The sequence below is a fragment of the Scleropages formosus genome, chromosome 3 (genome assembly GCF_900964775.1).
Source record: "Scleropages formosus chromosome 3, fSclFor1.1, whole genome shotgun sequence".
In the NCBI taxonomy this organism is placed as follows: domain Eukaryota; kingdom Metazoa; phylum Chordata; class Actinopteri; order Osteoglossiformes; family Osteoglossidae; genus Scleropages; species Scleropages formosus.
In genome coordinates, this window is record NC_041808.1 from 22,525,265 (window position 1) to 22,546,998 (window position 21,734).

The window sequence follows — 21,734 nt, forward strand, 5'->3', positions numbered from 1 at the left end:
TAACAGGGGTATTCAGACCCTTTACTTAGTACTTAGTTGAAGTACCTTCAGCAGCAATTACAGCCTCCAGCCTTCTTTGGTATGACATAACAAGCTTAAACACACCTGGATTTGTGGATTTTCTACCATTTTTCTTTGCAGATCCTCTCAAGCTCTGTCAGGTTCAATGGGAACCGTCAGCAGACAGCTGTTTTCAGGTCTCTCAAGAGATGTTCAACTGAGTTCAAGTCCCGGCTCTGGCTGGGCCATTCAAAGACATTCACAGAGTTGTCTCTAAGCCACTTCTGTGTTGTCTTTGATTGGTGTTTATAAGGTCATTGTCCTGTTGGAAGGTGAACCTCCACTGAGGATATTGCTGTACTTTGCTCTCTTCAACTTTCTCTTGACCCTGACTAGTCTCCCAATCCCTGCATCTGAAGGACAACCCCACAGCATGATGCTGCCACCACCATATTTCACCATTTGGATTGTACTGCATAGGTGATGAGTGGTGCCTGGTTTCCTCCAGATGTGACGCTTAAAATTGGGGCCAAACACTTCAGTCTTGGTTTCTACAGTCTGAGAGTCCTTTAGGTGCCTTTTTACAAACGCCAAACAGGCTTTCATGTGTCTTACTTAGAGGAAGTTTCTGTCTAGCCACTCTGCTATAAACTCCAGATAGGTGGAGTGTTGCAGTGATGGTTGTCTTTTTGGAAGTCTCTCCAAGGCTCTCTAGAGTAATATTATGTATCTGCTGATACACATTGTCAGCTGCGAGGCCTTATATAGACAGGTGTGTGCCTTTCTAAATCATGTCCTGTTAATTGACTTTACTACAGGTGGACTCATCTCAAAAATTATTTACATAAATGACAATACACACACACACACTTTCTGAACCGCTTGTCCCATACGGGGTCATGGGGAACCGGAGCCTACCCGGCAACACGACATACACTTGAGCTAAATTTCAAGAGTCATAGCAAAGGGTATGAATACTTATGTCAGTGTGATATTTCAGTTTTTTTTACTTTTATTAAATTTGCAGAAATTTATCAAAATCCTGTTTTCGCATTGCCATTATGGAGTATTGTGTGTAGAATGATCAGGGAAAAAATGAATTAACGATTTTAGCATAAGGCAGCAACATGAAAAAATGTGAAAAAAGTGAAGGGGTGTGAATACTCATTATTACATTACATGCTCCTGCAGGCCACAATCTGTTGCTCTATGTGGTGAGTCAGTTGTCCCGTCTGTTTCAATTAATCGGCAAAAGTCAAACATGACCAGTTAAGCTGCTGTTCCAGCAAACCTCACCACAGTGCCTAATCTCCCTGCCTTTATCTCAGGTGCATATGCTTTCCTTTCAGTTGATTAAATCCATTCATGCTGTGACCAAATGAGCCTTGGGGGGTCAACTCCTTCTACTGCAACTTCCCTTGGCCTTCTCCCAAGGCTCCGTGCCCTTTGCTGAAAGCTCACATTTCTAGAACAGTCTGTTCTTTTCTTTTTTATTCATTACTTGGTACCAGGGAACATGCTTTCTTGCAATTTCACCGTAATAACACAAAACATTTTCATGTAATTTAAAAAAACCAGAAAAGCTATGCCTCAGAACTACCGGGAAAACACTGCAGTTATCTTTGCGATTTTCATTTTGTGCTGTAAGCCAAAATTAATCATAATTGACATAAGTACAATTGAATCTGCTTGATGCATCTACTTCAGCAAGTATGAACTGAAGAACAGATAACTATAAAAAGGGAGACTGGGAAAAAAAGGACCTGTGTAAGATATAATTTTTTTTATTAATGTTGAACCACATTAAAATTAATCTAAAAACCACACTACAACATCTTACTAAATTCCAGCTGCTGGCAAATCATCCATCTTATATAAACATACTATATGCAGTACTTGTCATATTCTGCCCATTTTCAACATTTCAAGAGAACAGTAGCTTTATAATACAGATATCCCTCTATTTATATATTAGGATCTTTAAAAGTCTTGGCTATGGCAATAAAAACATTTTTTTCAGTTCAGAACAAAATAATTTTAAAAAACATCAAGCTACATTAACCAAAAACTAATTTATGTAGTGCAATCAGTATATTCTTAGACTGACCATTATGTGGCAGTGCTGTGCCTCATGTACCAATGGCTTGTAGCTACAGAAGTGCCATATAACAGCCAGTCTAAGAATGTATTAACAATACTACATAAAATTTATTCAGAGAATGATTCTCCCACTCAGAGCCAATTGCTGAGCAATTAATGAAGGGCTGTCACAGAAATGGTTATCCATATCATGCAGCATCCATTTCAGTAGGGGAGCAAATTCTAAGCCTTGCGGTCAAGACAGTTTATTTTTCATCTGCTTGAACTACAGACACTTCTGGACGATGGCTGTGCTGTAGCCTGGAAAGAAGAAAATCACCCACTCCTTGTATGTATACTGTTTGGCTTTCTCTCGTCCCTTTCAAAGTGCCCACTGTTTATCATGAAGAACTGAGTCTGGTCTTTCTATCCCGTGTGTGCCACCTAGGATCAGCAGTGATGGAAAAAGCACTCCTCTAAAGACTGCTATTAAAAAAAATTAGTCATAAATTTCACCTTTTAATTTCTCCCTTACTTTCACAACCGAGAGTTGGTATACATTTTATACTAATTTTGTTATGGTCCAGTACAGCACAGTCACATAAGTCATAATTGAAAATGAAATGGAGAAAACTATCCATTACAAGTTGAGGAAACAAGATTGAACAGCTTGACTTTCACCATAAGAACACTCAGCAAAAAGGCTATGGTGTGACTTTTCTTTAGTCTGTATTTTAATTGTCTTCATATCAAAACTTGCTCTCTTCATCCGTCTCCTGATTCCTCGACTTCTTCATCGCCGCTCAGCTCCTCCTCTTGCTGCTCTTCCTCCTCCTGCTCCCTTAATATTAGCTTCTGAAAGACTCTGAATTCCTCTTGTGTTGCCTTAGCAACTTGGGACAGGAAAGCATACTCTGACCCACCAATGACGTCCTTGGGTCTGGGGTTGACAATGCGGGTCTGGCCCTTCTTGTCAGGAGTCTGGTACTGCCCACGGCGTTCTAGGAAACTATGACGATAGTGAAGGTCCACCAGAGACACACGGAAGAGCCCAGACTGCAGCATCTCAGCCTGCCGAAGTCCCATACGGAAGTAGGCATACTACAACAGGTAAAGAGAACCATAAGGGTACCTTCCATTCAGCTTAGAAGCGAGCTTCAAAGCACAGTGTTATGCCAGGTAGTAACTGAGCTACAGTAAAATACAGTTTAAATAATGTAAAATAATTGTCTCCATGTGTCAAAATAATGACTTCATGTGCTTCAATTCATGTGTGAAAGCAACAACAGTAAAAATTAGTCAGTGTTAATACCTAAGATCAGAAAACTAGCAACACCTGAAATAAACTCCACCCACTGAAACCAGGGGCTAAAGCGAATCACTAAAAAAAATGTAGGATTATGTTAGGCAACCTGAAATTTGTACTCTAGTTGTTCGAAATCTTCCACCATGGTGGCAGGAAAGTTCCGGAGGATCTCTGTGACCTGCTGGGTGGTGAAAAGGCACTTCTCCTGCAGGAAGCGACACACCACGTTCACCTTCTTTGGGGTCAAGGTGAGCAGTTTTGGGTAGTAGCTAATCACTCGCTGCAGGCTCCCTGGAGGGAAGAGGAAAGGAAAGCGGATCACCTGCCACACAAACAACACGGACTACACAAAGACACCAGACTGATTTTCTTTTAAGCACGCTGTACAAACAAACATTTCCAACAGATCTACTTATAGTTTGCTATAACAAAAAACAATGTTAGAAAAACATGTAATAAACACCAGATGATGAAAATCTTCACCTTCAACGAGACCCAGTTTGCGCAGGTTGTCAACGCGCTGTTGCATCTGGACACCTTTCACTCTACAAAGATCAGGGCATTTCTGCAGGATCTTCAGGATGTTTGAAGGTCTCATACCCAGAGAGATTAGTGTTGAAACGCCACATAGGTGCATCGTGACCTTGTGACCGTGATGACCTTTACACTGTTCATAGAGGAGCTGTCGAGCCTGGCCTTCAGTAAAGCCCAGGTGGAGCAGGGAAGGCAGCGGGTCCTCGCTAAGGGACCAGCCGGAGGACTGCTGGGGGTGGACACTGTGATGCTGCATGGGGTTTGAACACATTCCTCGCAGCGACACAATTGACCAGCTTCCATTGTGCATCCCAGCAATCACTACATTATGCCTACAGCAGTGGACAGGTGTGGTTCTCCAGACCAATCCAAATACCTGCAGTCCAAAATTACAGAAAACACCACATTACTGGCCTGGGTAGCAGCAAGTTGCGGGGCTCTTTCCTTGTAACCTAACGGTCACTGGTCTGTAAATCCTGCTGCATTAGCTTTGATCAAGATAATTACACCGAACTGAAAAAACCCTGCACCATCTAATTCGTCAAAGTGAGAGATCAGATGGTGATGCTGTTGTATGATTGCAGTAAGACTGCTTAAGGGTGCCATCTTAAGGTTCATAATTCGTTGCTCAACATCAGTGAATCAACAGACCATTAAAAAAAAAATACTAATTTACTTTAAGGCGCATAGCTGAAAGCAATTTCTTGAAGTTAATTTTAAATAAAAAATAAAAACTCATTACCCTCTGCTGCATGCAGTTTCGGAGCAGCATGTCTATCCGCCTCTAACAGTCAATGTCGCGTTTAAGCACGTTAAAGACCAGAAAACCAATCAGCGCACTCCTTAGCTTTTGACGACATCAAGGCGCGCCGCCGGGCGTCGCTTTGACGACAGTGAAATGCGACACTGTAGGAAGTTCGGTGTATTGAAAAATAAGGAAATACATGAATTATACCAGACACTGCAAAGTGATTTCTTTTTGCAACAAATCATATAACATTATACAATGCACAAGTTCCATCCATCCATAGCCGTTATATTTACATATATTCCTTTAGGAGATGCTTAAGTTAAGCATGTCAGAGAACAATATGAATATAGAGAAAGTGCAAAAGGGGGAGAAAATTTGGTTGCAGAGACGTGATTAGTTAATTTGTCACATGCCACCATATGAACCCGTATATATTACATGAGTAGCTACATGTAGGCTTTTCCATTATTAAAAAATTAAACATCACATATGCACACAAACTGCTTGTCACAAGTGGGGTCGCGGCAAATCGGAGCCTAACCCAGCAACGCAGGGCGTAGGGCTGGAGGGGGAGGGGACACACCCAGGATGGGGACGCCAATCCGTCGCAAGGCACCCGAAGCGGGACTCGAACCCTAGACCCACACGAGAGCAGGCACAGGCCAAGCCCGCTGCACCACTGCATCCCCCCATCACACATGCATACACGTTTATCGAACACTTGGAGGAGAAGTGGAGGAGCCTAGACAGAGTGAGGCAGGAACATATAGGATAGGGCATGGGGCGGACAGGCAGTAGGACGAATTCGAACCCATGGACACAGCACAATACACAAATTATTCACCATATTATTCTAAACAAGAAAGCAGAACTGGGTTACAGCAACATAGAAACAGTACACCTAGGAATTGCAAGTACATCTACAAATATCACATATTTAATTTTGGAGGTGCCAATGAATAGCTTAGACAAGAAGTTTGATAGCTTGTGCAGCATTGCCTTGTATGAGCAGAGCGGCAAACTAAGGTTCCCCTTCAGGAAGTGCTGGCTGCAGTGGCGCAAGAAGTGTGGTGGCTTCAGCACAGTGGCTTCTGGAAGAGCAGGTTTGGGCAGCATTCAAGGACAAGGGGAAGGAGGGTTGCACACAGCCATGGAGAATGAACAGATGGCTGGGGTGGTAGGAGTGAAGCAGCAGTGAACATAGACAAGGTGAGAACAAGCACTTCAACATAAGGTCTCCTAGGCAGAGCTCTGGAGAACAGAATGCCACGGTATTAAATTCTTGATCCAGGCAGTTTATGACATGCTGCCTAATCCATCCACATTGTATCAATGGGTAAAATGTATTGCAGTTCTGCATTTACCAGTTTGTCACTTTAAAGGTTTGTGATGTTCAGCAAAACATAGGAACTGACAATGGTTGAAATAGTCACACACAATTCTACCACTTATTAACAACACAGAGCCTAAGGTGTAGCATTAGAATTAGTTTTATTTAAGTCAAGCTTTACAAACAGTTTACAGGCGCAACTTGCAGTTATACATAAACATTAAATTATTAAAAGCTTTTCTACCTCTCAATATAAAATATTGTACAAATTACACTGATAAGGTCTGAAAGTAGTTCAGATCTGACCCCATTTTCTTTCATTCTCTATAGCCCATCTTTGGTCTGTTCTTCTTAGAACAGTAGAGCATTTCTGCAATAAGCTTCATGCTCTTTCTGTTTTTTACTGTCACAGTTGCATATTCATTTTACCATGTTTAAATGGAAAAAATATTTGCAGCTAAAGAGGAAGACTGCTGTAGCTCTTCAGTGCCAAATCTTGAGTGCCCAAGTTCATTCTTCAATTGTCTAAGAGTATCTGGGAAACTTGTTGTCCAGGGAAAACTTCAACATTATGACTATCACCTGGTTATTTGTAGTACTTCCTGGGGGATACATAGGTTCCCACCACCTCCTGGACTCAAACTGCTTTGTTCTTCCTCACAGATGTTTACACTGGTTCCATGGTGTAGTTGGTTATCTGTCACAGACAGGGTATCAGCAATTGACATATGAACCCTGCCTGACGCACTGGGATGGGGGGTGTTGCATGGGCTGCACTCACCTTGGTACATAGGGAACATCTCCTCCCAGGTGTAGTCTGCCAGGTTGATGGGCTGCCGAAGCCAGGCAGCCTGCAGCAGCTCTGATAAGGTAGTCCGAGTGTTAGGATCTGGCTGAAGCAGCCCAAAGAGGAGCGAATGCAGCTCTGGTGGGGAAGGAAAGCAATCAGAAAGCAGCGAGGTAATCCTTACCCGAAACACTATAGTTGTGGATATTGTACTGTATACCACTTGATAAACAACGGAAAGTATATGCCCCAGGCAGTGATGATGAAAGCTCTCCAAAGCTCCATTAGTACTCACCTGGGGACACAGAGAAGGGAGGGTGGAGCTGGGCCTTCAAGGTTTCCTCTACATCAAAAAAGGGGACTTCACTGAACAGCAGTGTGTACAGCAGCACTCCCAGGGACCACATTTCCAGTTCAGGGCCCTCATAACTACCAAACACATGCACAAATGCAGTACAACTTTGTTAGGCACCATTTACTGCCCCCTTAACACAGTGTGTGTGTGGCACAGCAGGAGCTCCAGTTTAATCACATTATGTCATTACTCAATAGTTATGAAGAAACTTGAATACCTTAGTTCTACACTAAAAAGATAAGACCAAAACAATAACTTTGGTTACAAGCCCACTCCCTTAAACTCTGCATGCTCAGTACATTATTGCGGCAGACGTACGGTTTTCCATTTAACACCTCTGGAGAGCAGTACTCCAGTGTGCCACAGAATACTTGGAACAGCTTCCCTGATTCCATCCTAGTGGCTGAGCCAAAATCGATGAGTTGAATGTGGAACTGTGTGTCAATGATGATGTTCTCGTCCTTGATGTCCCGGTGAAGGATGCCTTTGCCTCGCAGGTAGCTCACCGCAGCCACCAGCTACAGCACATTGACCAGCAAGAATATGCATTTTTACATTTCCTGTAAACTTGCTTCCTGCTGTTTCTAGCAAAAACAAGACCTACATTTCCTTTGTGACCACACCTGTCTGAAGATGTAGCTGGCCAGTGGCTCATCTAAAAGAGGCTGACGCTCAATGAACTCAAACAGGTCCACTCCCTCACCATGTTTCTCCATCACCATTTGGAAGAAGGTCTCATTCTCAAATACTTCCAGTACCTGAGAACAGAAAGACACCCTAGTTGTTGCTAAAAATGAGTTGGCCAATCAATCAGTAAATCATTCATATCCCATGCCATGGGTTAAAATAAAATAGCACAATGCTCTCTCACCTTGACTATGTTAGGATGCTGCAGCCTGGACAGTATGGCAATCTCCTGGCTAACCCTTCCCATGTCTGGATCATTAACCCAGCACTCATTCAGGATTTTAGCCTTCCGGATGAACTTCACAACAACCTGAGAATGAGAAGGAAATAAATGAACGAAACAATGAAACCAATTAGTCATCCAGACTTTGTGACCAAAATGTAAACTGTCGATCAAAGGGAGGACAACTGCTACTGTATCCTTCAGCCATATCTTTCATTTTGTTTTCACTAGAACACTAAGCTTGGGAAACAGGTAAAATTGTAAGAAATATATATATATATTTTTTTAAAAACTGTAGAATAATGAAAACAAACAAAATTATGTTAAAGACAGTAGGGATAAAGACTGCAGAAAGATAGAGATGGCTATGTGCTCACCTCATTACCATCAGCCCTTCGCTGGGCCTTCCAGACAAAACCAAAGGCCCCCTTTCCCATGACACACAGTGGGTAGTACTCCTCCCCAAACAGGCCATCACAAGCATGAGAGTCTTCCAGGTCCTGGGTTGAGCCCAGCATCTCACCCTGGGCCACATCAAGACCAGCCTACAGGTATTCGGTGCGGTAGGGAGGCACATGCAGGGAGGTATGCAAGCGACCAAAAAGGCTGACTGAAATGATGATCGAAGTCCTGACAACCTGCATACTTGCACAGAACCTTCAATGGGAACACATAATAACTGGTGCTCACCTCTCCCTTGCTCCAAGTAGAAGCATCCTGTAATGACATGCTATCGCCTTCCATGCAGTGCTGTGGGCTTCTCCATGACCCATGGCTTGGACCCACATACTGATTCCTTGACACCCATACGCAGAAGAGCGGCTGGCCATTGGAGAGCTCCACCTCACGGATGTCTAGCTGCACATCTGACAAAACAGCAAAGTCTAGTCAGCATCATCCTCCAAGCTATTAACACTTTCAACTCAATTCATTTCCTACATCTGCTGAAATAATGCACACAGTTCAGTTTGCTAGTATAAACAACAAAAGGTACAAAGGAGAAGCAATGGGAAAACAAAAACAAAGCAACACCAACCTGGAAAAGACAGAAGGACAGAAAATAATTTTCAGCTGTCAAAAAAAAAGCTGAGAACGGCAGCAAGAAGTCTAGTGGTTAGACCTGCTACCTTTGGACCCAAAGGTCAAAGGTTTGAATTCCACCTACAGCTATAGAACCCTTGAGCAAAGTACTTAGCCTAAATTCCTCAAGTAATATTACGAAGCTGTATAAAATGAGTAAATAATGGTAGGTATCTGAACATTGGAAGTTGCTATGGAGAAAGTATCACCTAAACAAATAAATATAAAAGCTCTTTGCTTCAAAACCAACAATACAGACTTCAAAGCATCAGTCAACTTTGTGAGGTTGGAAATTATACAGCCTGCAACCTACCAAGTTTGGATCCATCTCTGTGGTAACAATGGCCTTTGTACCGCCCTTCCACAATCTGGATTGGAGCAGCACTTGCTTGCAGCTCATTTGGCTCCAGTTTCTTTGGAGTTGAAGTGCTTGGAATCCCCTCATTTTTGACACAGTGGTTACCTCTTCCCATAGGGCTGTCTGTGACAGCTTCCCTTTTTCTTGTGGTTTGTTCCACAAGACTCTCAACTTCCAGGACAGAGTTCAAAACACTGTGGGAGGGGGTGTGGAGGAGCTCTGCTGTGTTGCAGGCAGCTTGAGACAAGTCATCAGCTAGTAGCTCCAGATTAGAAAGAACACAGGTAACAAGGTCTCCTTTGGAATCCATTTCCAGGAAGCTACTACAGGGGTCTGCCTGCAATTCTCCACCAGGACTGTGACCCATGTCCTCCTGGCGCTCCGGACCAGATCCACCGGGCCATTTCTCACAAAATCCAGAGGAAGAATGGCTTCCCAGTGTTATGATCTCAAAGCTGGAATTATTACTTCCTGTAGTGTTAGAGCAAGGATGGTCCCAAGAAGGATGCCCCTTACTGGTAACATCAACAGTTCTATTCTGGTCAGAAGCAGCCTGGTCCAGATCCACAGGAGGCATACAGACTATGGAAAGCTCCTGTGGTTCTACAAGGCTGAGACTCTGCAGAAGAGCTGTGGTATTGTCCACCCCCTCACGTCCATTGAGCTCAGGTGCTGTCAGTATGGCCTGCTCCATCAGATCAGTGACGTCATCCTCTCTGGATTCACAGAATCCAAAAAAGATAAAATACAAAAATACAGACATTATTACTGCTTTGTCTGGTTTGATGAGCAGCTCAGATGAGTGATCCAGCAAATACAATCTGTATGCCTACCGGTTGAATGGGGTTGAGGTCAATGTGGGTGACAACAGTGTAGGTGGGGTGTTGTCCTGACTACCCAGTCTGTCACTCACTTCACTGAAGACCTTCTTCTTAAAGGCAGGGGACACTTTCACAGCCTCCTGGTGAATCATGACCATGTCCCCAGCAAGGAGTGTGCTGGGATCTACAGAACAAACATTACCACATTGGAAATCAAACTTTGTTTCTCAATAAAAATGTTCTCTGAGCAAGTTAAGCAGCTTTATAAGGTTAGATGTCTGGTGAAGTGACTGAGGTAATGTACTACGTTTAACAGGCAACAGGTAGCACCTGATTACAGCCAGACAGCATTAAAACAATCATTCCACGTCAAAAACAGTGCACACAGAGTAAGGTTTGAGAGATTCTGGCTTCTGGTTCAACTAGATCAGGAAGATAGGAGGAAGGGATTTAGTACTACTGGTACTTCTACATGGGTCTGAAGGACAACAGGGATTTTGCTTAACATGCTGCTGAAGAGATACCCTCCTTCTTGTTGGTACACCAAGCGCCCTTCTTACCCATGCTGCAAAGGAGGCCAGAGTGACCAGGCCCATTTGTGGGGGGGAATTTTTTGGCTTCATCATTAACTGGGTGGGGTTGGGCACTGTAGGACAGCTCCTTCACATCACACAGACTCTCATAGAAGCCAGGCATCAGGAAGGTAATGCTCTGTGTAGACAGGGTCACAAGGTCAACTCACCCCCCCCACCAAATGTGCCCACCCACACAAATGCAAACCTAGACTGCCATACCTTCTCCTGCAGTTCGCAGGCCTTGTACCCAAACAGAACGAGTGCAAAGTTGTCACTGACGCTGAGGATAGAGCCATCAGGCCTCAGTGTCAACAGTCCACTGAGAGTGGTGAAAACCCAGATGGTGGCAGAGTACACCAGCCCTGTATTTGCTGAGGTGGACCAACCATCTTCATGAGGTGCTGACAACAACATTAAAACATTCACATACAGGGTTAAATTTTTCATACTTTTCATTCATTCACACAAACTGCTCACTTGAATAAGACAGTGATGACCCAGAACCACTCCCACAAGGCATGAATTGCAATTCACTGAACACCCTCCATTGGAACCCTGTTCATCACAAGGCACACCACCTACCCCAATATGAGAAGAACATGAAGAAAAACTAGATTTAAACTCATAATCCTGCAAAATGGAAAAAACTAGTTTCACTGAATTACTATGAGGCTGTAAAATGCATAGACCTGCATACATACACAGTTGTAAGAAAAAGTGTGTGAACCATTTGGAATTACTTGAATTTCTGTATTAACTCTTAAAATGTGGTCTGACCTTCAACTGTCAGTATAATAAAACACAGTCTGCTTAAATTATCCATCCATTGTAAACAACTGCTTGTTCCAAGCAGGGTCGCAGCAAGCTGAAGCCTACCCAGCAACATAGGATGGAAGGCCGGGGGGGGGGGGGGTCGACATACCCAGGACGGGACACCAATCTGTCGCAAGGCACCCCAAGCAGAACTCGAGCCCAGACCCACCACACAAAAGACCTCGGCTGAACCTGCCGCGCCACCACACCCCCTGCTTAAACTAATAATATGCAAACAGTTGTGCTTCTTGTCAATATTAAATACAATAAACATTTACATTTATTCATGAACATTCAAACATTCATTTATTCATATACATTTACCTCACAACCAACTCTGTACAACTACTTGTCCAGGCCATGGTAACATCCTGTCTAGACTACTGTAACTCTCTCTTGTCTAGCTTTCCCGGAACTGCCATAAAACCTCTACAGCTGATACAGAACGCTGCTGCACGAGTTGTGTTTGCATGTATCTCCTCTACTCATTTCTCTGCACTGGCTTCCTAAAGCTGCCCAGATCAAATTTAAGCTCCTGGTTATGGCCTACAAATGCACCAACAGAACTGCTCCTAGCTATCTACAGGGCTTGATCATTCGCTACACGCCAACCAGACTGCTACGCTCTTCCACATCTGCCCGCTTGGTGGGCCCACACATGAAAGGTAAAGCAAAGAGGTTCTCGGTTCTGGCTCCGTTGTAGTAGAACAACCTCCCACCTCTTCCAGACTCACTTCACCCATGATCTCTTAAGTTCATCTAAGGTTTAATGTTTATGATTATCAATCCTTTACAGAGCTACTGCTGCAATGTAATGTAAATGTTTATGTGTATCTAAGAGGGAAAAAAAAAAAAAAAAACTACTAGGAAGGTGATTAGGAATCAGCAATATTCTGGTAAAGTTTTATGCAGCTACTTGTGTGATGAGCGTAGATGCATATGGTGAAGAAAACTAACTGTACTTAACATTTCTGCAGCTATGGCTCTTTCTCCTAAGATAATGCACAAATTGTATTTTCTATGAGATGTACATCGCTTTGGAGAAAAGCATCAGCTAAATGAATTGAATTTATTAATTTATTTAGCTGATGCTTTTCTCCAAAGTGACTTACAATGTTAAGGTTACAATTATTTAGCCGTTTATACAGCTGGGTAATTTTACTGGAGCAATTCAGAGTAAGTACTTTGCTCAAAAGTACTACAGGCAGAGGTGGGGATCAAACCTGCAACCTTTGAATCCAAAGGCAGTAGCTCTAACCACTTCGCTACCAGCTGTCCCACGGTCGCAGACACTGTCCAAACATTCATAATCCAGGTGGGAAAAGTATGTGAACCTTGTATTTGATAACTGGTAGAACCTCCTTTAGCAACATTAACATCCACCAAATATTGCCAGTAGCTGCTGATCGGACTTATACAACAAATTGGAGGAAATTTAGACCTTTCCTCCTCCTCTCTCCAACAAGCTTTATTTTCCAATTATATAGTAAGCATTTCTAAGAATTAACCCAATTAAAAATTAGCATGGTGTCAGTATGTGACAGGGAGAACTAATGCTATGATTAAAAGGACCATCTTTGACTGCCCAGAAGCAGAACAAGTCAAATATAGCGTTTCCTCACCACTACAGTCAGACACAAAGGACCCTGTAGGCTTCTTCCTCGGTTCCACCGCTTTCTCAGAGTCCTTGGCAATTTGCAGCTGGACACAGAGAGGGAAAGGGTAACCCCAACTGGTCCTACCAGTCACACACTGGAGTCTGAAAGTCTGTAGGAGAGCAGAGGCAGGATTATCAGTTGTGCATTTACACACACACACACACACACACACACACACACACACACACACACAATTAAACCACTCAGACTTTTTGAGAAGACTCAGGAGAACACCTGCAAAGAGACAGACATGTCATACCTGAGTCTCCAGTGAAAAGCTAGGTACTTTAGGTGCCTGTGCTCTGGATTTTCTCCAGGGCAGGTTGACCTGAGCCAGTACCATGACTTAAAGCTGTGAATAAACTAGCACTTCAGTTGCACTCTGGTCAGATACAGTGTTTAGAGCAACATCACCTTGGGCAATGGCTTGGAGTCCACAGGAATTCGAAGCAATGGGATGAACTCATGGATGGACCGCCCAATCACCTCACCAGTATGTACATAACCATGAAGGTAAGTAAAGGCAGGGTCGCAGCTCAGGATCTTCCCCTAAGAACACAAAAAAAGGGACTAAGACGTAGAAAAATCTGAAAAAACAACACACATCAATGAAGTTTCATATGCCATCTCAGAAAGAGGACACTTATTTTCTGCTGCTTGTATATGTCTAAAAGCAGTATTGCCAGCATTGCAATGTTGCCCTTAGTGCTACAATACTGAAAGCAATTTCAGTTCGGAACCCAGGCAGTAGAGGGGCAGTTCACAGATATGCCATTCCCAGACACAGTCTCAGGGAGCATAAGGTGCTATTCTGAACCCCAGCAAACATGGGGCATAGTGGGAACTTACGCCAGGCAAGAAGGTCACATGGCCAGCTATTCTCTCCACACGTTCCATCACCACCAGGGTACGCTGTCCCTCCTGAGTCAACCTCCTGACCCACACAGACACCGGAACCGCATTCCCACCTTTGCTAACAGCATCCACCTAACAACAGGTTAAAGATAGAGATATAATTCATTATATTATGAATACATATTAGTTATTAGTATTTGTATAATTTATGTTAAGATCACTAAATGACTTGAACATTAGAACTAAATTATAGTGACAGAGTCTAGTATATAATGAAGTGATTCAGGTTACCTTAAAAAATTTAGCAAAATATACTGAGTTGTGAAGTAAAAGATTTACAAAGTTTTTTATACCACTTTTCCTGACACAACAACAAGAGAGCCATTAATTTTCAGATGTTCCTCCCCTAAGGCTTCTTCCAAGGACTGACTGGACTTCTTTATGAGACTGCAAAGATGTGATCCAATCAGATCATTACTACTGCACTCAAATAAATTGCAAGCCTTCTCATTAGCAACCAATATCTGTAAAACAAAAGAAACAACACAGAACAACCATTTTAAACTTCAAGGTAAGTCTGAACTAAAATGCTGTATACACCTAATTAAAATCTGTAAAAGCAAAGTAAATTGTTTTTATATTGCATATTGTTTGTCATAGACCTCTTCATTAGAAAACTAATAACACATTGAAAATAATAGTTTCCCTTAATATTCCATCACATACCTCTGTGCTCTTGGAGTCCACTGTAAGGACTGCTTTATTGGGATTGTGAAACACAGGGGGTCCACACAGTACAAAGCCCCCATGATCCAGATGATCAAGGAAGGAACTCTCAAGCCTACTGCAGGAATGGGATTTGGTAGCAGGGACATCAGTCTGCAGCACACTCCATGCAGCTGCTGAACTGTAGCTGTACAAGTTTGAAGAGTCATCTGAAGAAGAAAAAACCTAAGTAACTGCAAATGAGACATGACGATTTTTGTGTCAAACTGCAACAAGCATAACCCATCATGCTTACAAACGCCCAAGTTACAACTTCTCAGATATACATAGTCCCATTTATTTATTTTTCAGTGCATTTTCTTCACTTACCTTCTAAAATTTCTGTCACACCCTGCTGACAGATATCAGTAAAACACACAAACAGAATAGGAGCGTGGGATCTACTTCAAACCACTTCCATTGTTTACAGCTTGTTTCTCATATTTGCACATTTGTGATAAAACAACAAGAGGAGCAATGCTGTACGTTACAGAATGAACTGTTAAACTGGCACTGAACAGAAGTTTCTGGAGAGCGCATCTTTTTGATTTTTCAGTCATTTTAAATTCTAATATAAGTAAAAAAAAAAAAAAAAGTTCCTGTGAAGATTTTAATTAATACAGCTATATAAAAGAATTACAGAATTTAACCAGTTACCAAGTCAGTGGAAATCTGGACACCCATCTCTCACCTCTTAGTTTTTTCTGTGAAATCATCCTACCTTTTGAGGGGGAGGGGTCAAATTAATATTACTTACTGGGAAAAACATTACTTGAGCCTTCATAAAAAAATTAACCACCTAAAATTATTTTTTGTTTAAATTATGCATAACAACAATAAGGTGCTGTGCAGTGTTACTAAGCAGATCATTTGATGGAAAGAAAAAGCTTTATTTACTTCAGTGTAAGGGTATTCCTGTTATTTAATAAATTTATATTACTGCTGCATGCATGCATGGCTACAAAAGCACAAAGAGAAGGAGTAAGGAGGGACAATATGCTCATCACTCTTTTTTTTTTTTTTTTTTTTAAATAGCCTTCTCAGGGGGATGAGGGAGCATGACCCTGTGAAGGAGACCAAAGAGAATCCATGCCTTCCCCCTGTCTAGTCTCATACTGTTTTCCCTCACCCGTCACTGTTTATGTAACAAATAGAGTAAAAGCACAAGTTTCACATACCCTGTGAGTTTTTCCCCCTCAGGCTTGCTTACTGTAATAACTTGATATGTTACAATGATTTAAGTAACTAAGTTAAAAGGTATATTGAATCATTATATCTGTAAGGGCTCAAAGGTCCCAGGTTGATAATCTGCCTCATGCTGCAGAATGCATGATTGAGGTACTTATCCATAACAGCTTCAGTAAAAAGTTTCCTACTGTATAAATAGGTAACACTGTAAGTAGCTTACTACTGAAAGCTGCAAAGCACCCATTTAATGAATTCTAACTACTGAACCTGCCATTTCTGTTATTATAGTGAAAATTAATCCAGTGACTGAGATTCAGCAGTTTAGGACTTTGTTCTCACATGTTGCACTGCATAAGTAAGTTTCTGTACAGTGAAATACATTTTTGTGTTCTGTAATTGTTTTCCTTAGTTTATTACAAGCTTATTTTGTTTCTGTTGCGCTGATGACTGCTTTGAAACAACAGCTGGGATGGGAGTTGTGTTGTTGGGAAACACCTATATGATGTTGACTGCCAGCTGTAGTGCCTGCTATGTCTTTAATAAGGTTGCATAAAGAACATGTATGAAAGTGGAAATGACCACATGTGAAGCCACAATGCCAATGTACTGAATTATTAGCCTATTGTGTGAGAAAATGATATAAATGGTATAGAAGTTCACACACCGTTTATAGCGCTTCTCCTAACGTACATGAGTCAATTAAGTGAGAGATATGCGTATTAAGCTTTTACTGTGTCATAATGGTACATGTGATTTCAGAGTTATAAACAACCGTATAGAGACATCGTCAGTCAGTTTCAATAACTTCTGTTCCCCATAGGGTTTGTAAGCTGAAGAACCAGTGTATGCTTGTTTCTGGTTTTATGAATGCATCTGTGAATCAAATACTGTGAGTGCATGCATGTACACACAGTCCAAAAGCATGACTAGAACATGCTGTTTTCAGCTGTAGCTGGACCAGCTCATCTAGGTGCTGTGTTAAGCCCAATACCAGTTTCCATACAGAAACAGCCATACCTACCAGCTTTCTCATGGACACGCCAGCGATGCAGCCCGAAGGCCCTGCGCCGAAAAGGCCTTTTGGTACATGGGAAAGACTTGTTGAGCTCAGGAGAGTCCCGGAACGCGCCCTCTTTAGTGCTAGGTGCGAGCTGGCCCGCTGACAAGGCGAGCGTCCTCAGGCGCATTGTAGCTTCTGGATGGCTCCCCCCTCCCTGTGGCACATGGAGTATCTTAGTGTCTGCTCCAATGATTCTTACTGAAATTTCACTCAACATACAGCATCTCTTACAGTTGAGCCCAACTTGACCCAAAGATAACTGCTTTGTTTTCAACAGCAGTTTAACTTTGCTTCTTCACATTAATCCCAAACATATTATGAATAGCTGCCATGTATCAATACCACTTCATGAAAAAATACCAGTCAGTTACAGAGACACTTCAGTACAATTAAGAACTCCCCCCATATATGTAACTCGTGACAAATACAGAAAAATGGGCAATACAAACTATTAAAATAATAAAAGCTCAGACACACACACACACACACACACAGAGGCTGAAACAGCTTGTCCAAAGTGGGGTTGCGGCAAACCGAAGCCTAACCCGGCAACAGGACATAAGGCTGGAGGGGGAGGGGACACACCCAGGACGGGATGTCAGTCCATCGCAAGGCACCCCAAGTGGAACTCGAACCCCAGACCCACCAGAGAGCAGGACCTGGCCAAACCCGCTACGCCACCGCACCCAAAAACCTGTCTTAATTAAATTCCATTGAAACTCACACAAGTTTAGTTTAAAATGCAAGACTAGTCTAGTGTGACAGAGAAGCATCTCATCTGGTAAAGCAAATAAAAAGCCAAATAAATTAAGTTTAATTTTTCAAAATTGACCTGCAGCATTTGCATTTCTTTTCAGCTCCAAAAACATGCTGCCTGCTTGGTAGGTGTAGTATACACACACACACTGACAGATACACACTACACTTTGAATGTACAAAACAGCTCCTCACATAATAATGATTATAATGCCTGCGGTAGGCAGGTGCGCGAAGAAAGACGGCTAAGTTGTGTGACAATTAAAATGCTGAACAACTGGGCCGAATTTCGTACATCAGCAACACACATCTCGAACTGGACAAACCTGTCAGCCGCGTCTACATACCGGCTTCGTGGGTGGTGTGTTTTTAATATAAAACGGCTTTGACAACGAGTCCGGATGTGACTTACGGGCCAAAGTTAAATCGACTTGACCGTTAAAATTGTGTTGAAAAGATCCGTCTAGACCGCTGTTGTGTGGTGGGCAAACAAAGCAACGGACGAGCAGCAGGGCTCTAGCTAGTAGAAACCCTCCTAGTCAAACTGCATGAGGATAACACATACCAAACTCGATTTGAAAAGGAACGAAAACAGCGTTTTAACCACAGGAACTGTATTTCACGCAGCAATTTTTTTTTTAAAAAAAAAAAAAAAAAAAAGTAGTATGTAATTTTTCACGTAGCAGTTAGCTTCTATGCTAATAATCCAAAGTTACACTCTAGTTCCTTGCGCGGGAGTATTTGATATAAACAAGGTGTCGATATTGACCAATGAAAGAACGCTGTATGAGAGCAAGTGAAATAGGTATCCAATGAGAGACCTGTGTTTGAGACGGGACTGTGCAATCAGAGACATGTGTTTGAGAAATTACTGGAGAACTGTCCAATGATACGGAAGATCATTGAGCCTGCGATGTTTTTTAAAGCGTCTTTCTCTGGGGGAGGAACGGCTAATCCACAGATCTGTTATAACCATGAAGTAAATAAACTTATTTGAATAAACGCTATAATTAAAAATGGTTGCCGGTTATTTAGCCAAACAAATAACATCTTGATCCTACAAAAATATGACGTATTTTTACATTAGTCCTTTTTTGTTTAAAAAAATGTAACTGAAATGACGGGTGGGCCCTGGGTTCCACACTAGGACTCTCCACACAGGTCCCTCGTCACTACAATAAAATGTACAAGAGCTTGTGCTACTGTGCACGGCGCCAACAAACGCGCGCGCGCGCTCTCGGTCTTGGCTGTTTATTCCCACTGAAGAGCGGTCCTCTAAGTATTGATTCAAGGTGTTGTTTTCTGTATTGTTTTTTGATTTGTCTTTGTTTTTTTCTTTGCTCTCTACTGGCCATTGTATTAAGCACCACCGAGTCAATGTCCCTAATGGTCCTGTCCTTAGCCACTACAATCATTGTCTGCAGAAAATTCAGTCCTCTACTTGCATCCTTTCTCTGTTGGGAGGGATGTGTCTATTCTCACGGTGACTGGGTCATCTTCATCTTCTTTTCCCTCAACTTTAAGAAGTACAGTCTTTTCAATAGAATTCTATAAATCTAAAATGAATGTAAAATGTAAATTCGATGTTACAACTACATTCAAAGTGCAATAATCTTATCTCAACAGTCTCATTATATCTGATTTCAATGAAAGTTTTGACCTTATGTGATCCAAGATGCATTCATTTGTGTACTTGGCTGCCCTTTGTATACTTTAAAGTCTCCTTTAGCACCATAGTTCTGAGTCTAGGTTTTTCCTGTCCTGTATCTTAAATGTCCAGCTCTCACATTCATAGTGTCAACAAAAATTCCACTTACTCATCATTTCTAATAATTGACTTCAGTATCTCCACACTGCTAATAGCCCTTTGCTAATAGTGCACTTTAATTAGCATATCAGAGATTATGTTCCTTCTACCTATTGTAGCGTCCCCCCATAGAGCTACTGGAAACTGGCTCAACAGACAGGGTAAAAGGAACGTGCTCTTTATTGAAAGCGTACATGTCTCCAACAGCAGTCTTAACAAAGACACTTCAGACAGTACAAGACACAGAACGCCTCAGAATCCCCCTGGGTCACTCCCAGCCCCCCTGCTGCACCCTATGGTTAAGGGGTTCCCCCCGGGACTCCCCAGAATTCCACTCTCAAACACTGAACATAAATAGGACGACAACCAATCAGAAACCACACACAACTATGTACACACACATAAACACTAATGCCAACTATTTACACATTTACTCCCCTCAGCGATGTTACACTATTTTGAATCCAGATTTCTTATAGTCCTGCTTCTCTCATGTATTTGGCATACAAGTTGAAAGGGTAAAGAGAAAGCTACCAGCTGAACTCTGGCTGCTGTGCAAACCACAGCGCCGGTCCCACAAAAACGTGAAACCCTTAGCCTGGCTCCAGTACTTACCCGAGCTCGAACCCGAACCCTAGCTCCAGCCTTAACCCGACCTCCAGCCCTAACCCTAGCTCCCAGCTGAACTCTGGCTGCTGCGCAAGCCACAGCGCCAGCCCCGCAACAAGCCGAAACCCTTAGCCGGGCTCCAGCGCTTGCCCTAGCCCGAACCCTAACCCTAGCTCCGGCCTTAACCCTACCTCCAGCCATAGCCCAGGCTCCGGCCCCGACCCTATCTCCAGCCCTAACCCTAGCTCCCAGCTGAACGCTGGCTGCTGCGCAAGCCACAGCGCCGGCCCCGCAACGAGCTGAAACCCTTAGCCAGGCTCCAGCACTTGCCCTAGCCCGAACCCTAACCCTAGCTCCGGCCTTAACCCTACCTCCAGCCATAGCCCAGGCTCCGGCCCCGACCCTATCTCCAGCCCTAACCCTAGCTCCCAGCTGAACTCTGGCTGCTGCAGCAAGCCACAGCGCCGGCCCCGCAACGAGCTGAAACCCTTAGCCGGGCTCCAGCACTTGCCCTAGCCCTGAACCCTAACCCAAGCTCCGGCCTTAACCCTACCTCCAGCCATAGCCCAGGCTCCGGCCCCGACCCTATCTCCAGCCCTAACCCTAGCTCCCAGCTGAACTCTGGCTGCTGCGCAAGCCACAGCGCCGGCCCCGCAACGAGCCGAAACCCTTAGCCGGGCTCCAGCGCTTGCCCTAGCCCGAACCCTAACCCTAGCTCCGGCCTTAACCCTACCTCCAGCCATAGCCCAGGCTCCGGCCCCGACCCTATCTCCAGCCCTAACCCTAGCTCCCAGCTGAACTCTGGCTGCTGCGCAAGCCACAGCGCCGGCCCCGCAACGAGCCGAAACCCTTAGCCGGGCTCCAGCACTTGCCCTAGCCCGAACCCTAACCCTAGCTCCGGCCTTAACCCTACCTCCAGCCATAGCCCAGGCTCCGGCCCCGACCCTATCTCCAGCCCTAACCCTAGCTCCCAGCTGAACTCTGGCTGCTGCGCAAGCCACAGCGCCGGCCCCGCAACGAGCCGAAACCCTTAGCCGGGCTCCAGCACTTGCCCTAGCCCGAACCCTAACCCTAGCTCCGGCCTTAACCCTACCTCCAGCCATAGCCCAGGCTCCGGCCCCGACCCTATCTCCAGCCCTAACCCTAGCTCCCAGCTGAACTCTGGCTGCTGCGCAAGCCACAGCGCCGGCCCCGCAACGAGCCGAAACCCTTAGCCGGGCTCCAGCACTTGCCCTAGCCCGAACCCTAACCCTAGCTCCGGCCTTAACCCTACCTCCAGCCATAGCCCAGGCTCCGGCCCCGACCCTATCTCCAGCCCTAACCCTAGCTCCCAGCTG

The 21,734-nt window shown here is 43.7% G+C and overlaps 2 protein-coding genes across 3 annotated transcripts; both read right to left on the reverse strand.

Annotated features, from left to right (window-relative positions):
• Positions 1-1,786: 1,786 nt before the first annotated feature.
• mterf4 (mitochondrial transcription termination factor 4) lies at positions 1,787-4,739 on the reverse strand. The gene is made up of 4 exons (XM_018753325.2): positions 4,662-4,739; positions 3,869-4,295; positions 3,492-3,676; positions 1,787-3,180 (listed from the first exon to the last, which is right to left on the reverse strand). Exons 1-4 carry the CDS (start codon positions 4,689-4,691, stop codon positions 2,845-2,847), a joined length of 978 nt encoding a protein of 325 aa, XP_018608841.2. The 5' UTR covers positions 4,692-4,739; the 3' UTR covers positions 1,787-2,844.
• Positions 4,740-6,200: 1,461 nt separating this feature from the next.
• pask (PAS domain containing serine/threonine kinase) lies at positions 6,201-18,600 on the reverse strand. Of its 2 annotated transcripts, none has more exons than XM_018753364.1 (19): positions 18,547-18,600; positions 17,187-17,379; positions 14,939-15,147; positions 14,566-14,736; positions 14,207-14,344; positions 13,772-13,906; positions 13,322-13,466; positions 11,106-11,287; positions 10,872-11,022; positions 10,324-10,495; positions 9,446-10,206; positions 8,743-8,918; positions 8,430-8,597; positions 8,014-8,139; positions 7,766-7,900; positions 7,461-7,660; positions 7,083-7,216; positions 6,782-6,925; positions 6,201-6,697 (listed from the first exon to the last, which is right to left on the reverse strand). In XM_018753364.1, exons 2-19 carry the CDS (start codon positions 17,350-17,352, stop codon positions 6,579-6,581), a joined length of 3,432 nt encoding a protein of 1,143 aa, XP_018608880.1. In that variant the 5' UTR covers positions 17,353-17,379; positions 18,547-18,600; the 3' UTR covers positions 6,201-6,578. The 2 variants fall into 2 exon arrangements, with proteins under 2 accessions (XP_018608880.1, XP_018608881.1); XM_018753365.1 differs by having other exon boundaries at positions 18,394-18,549.
• Positions 18,601-21,734: the final 3,134 nt, after the last annotated feature.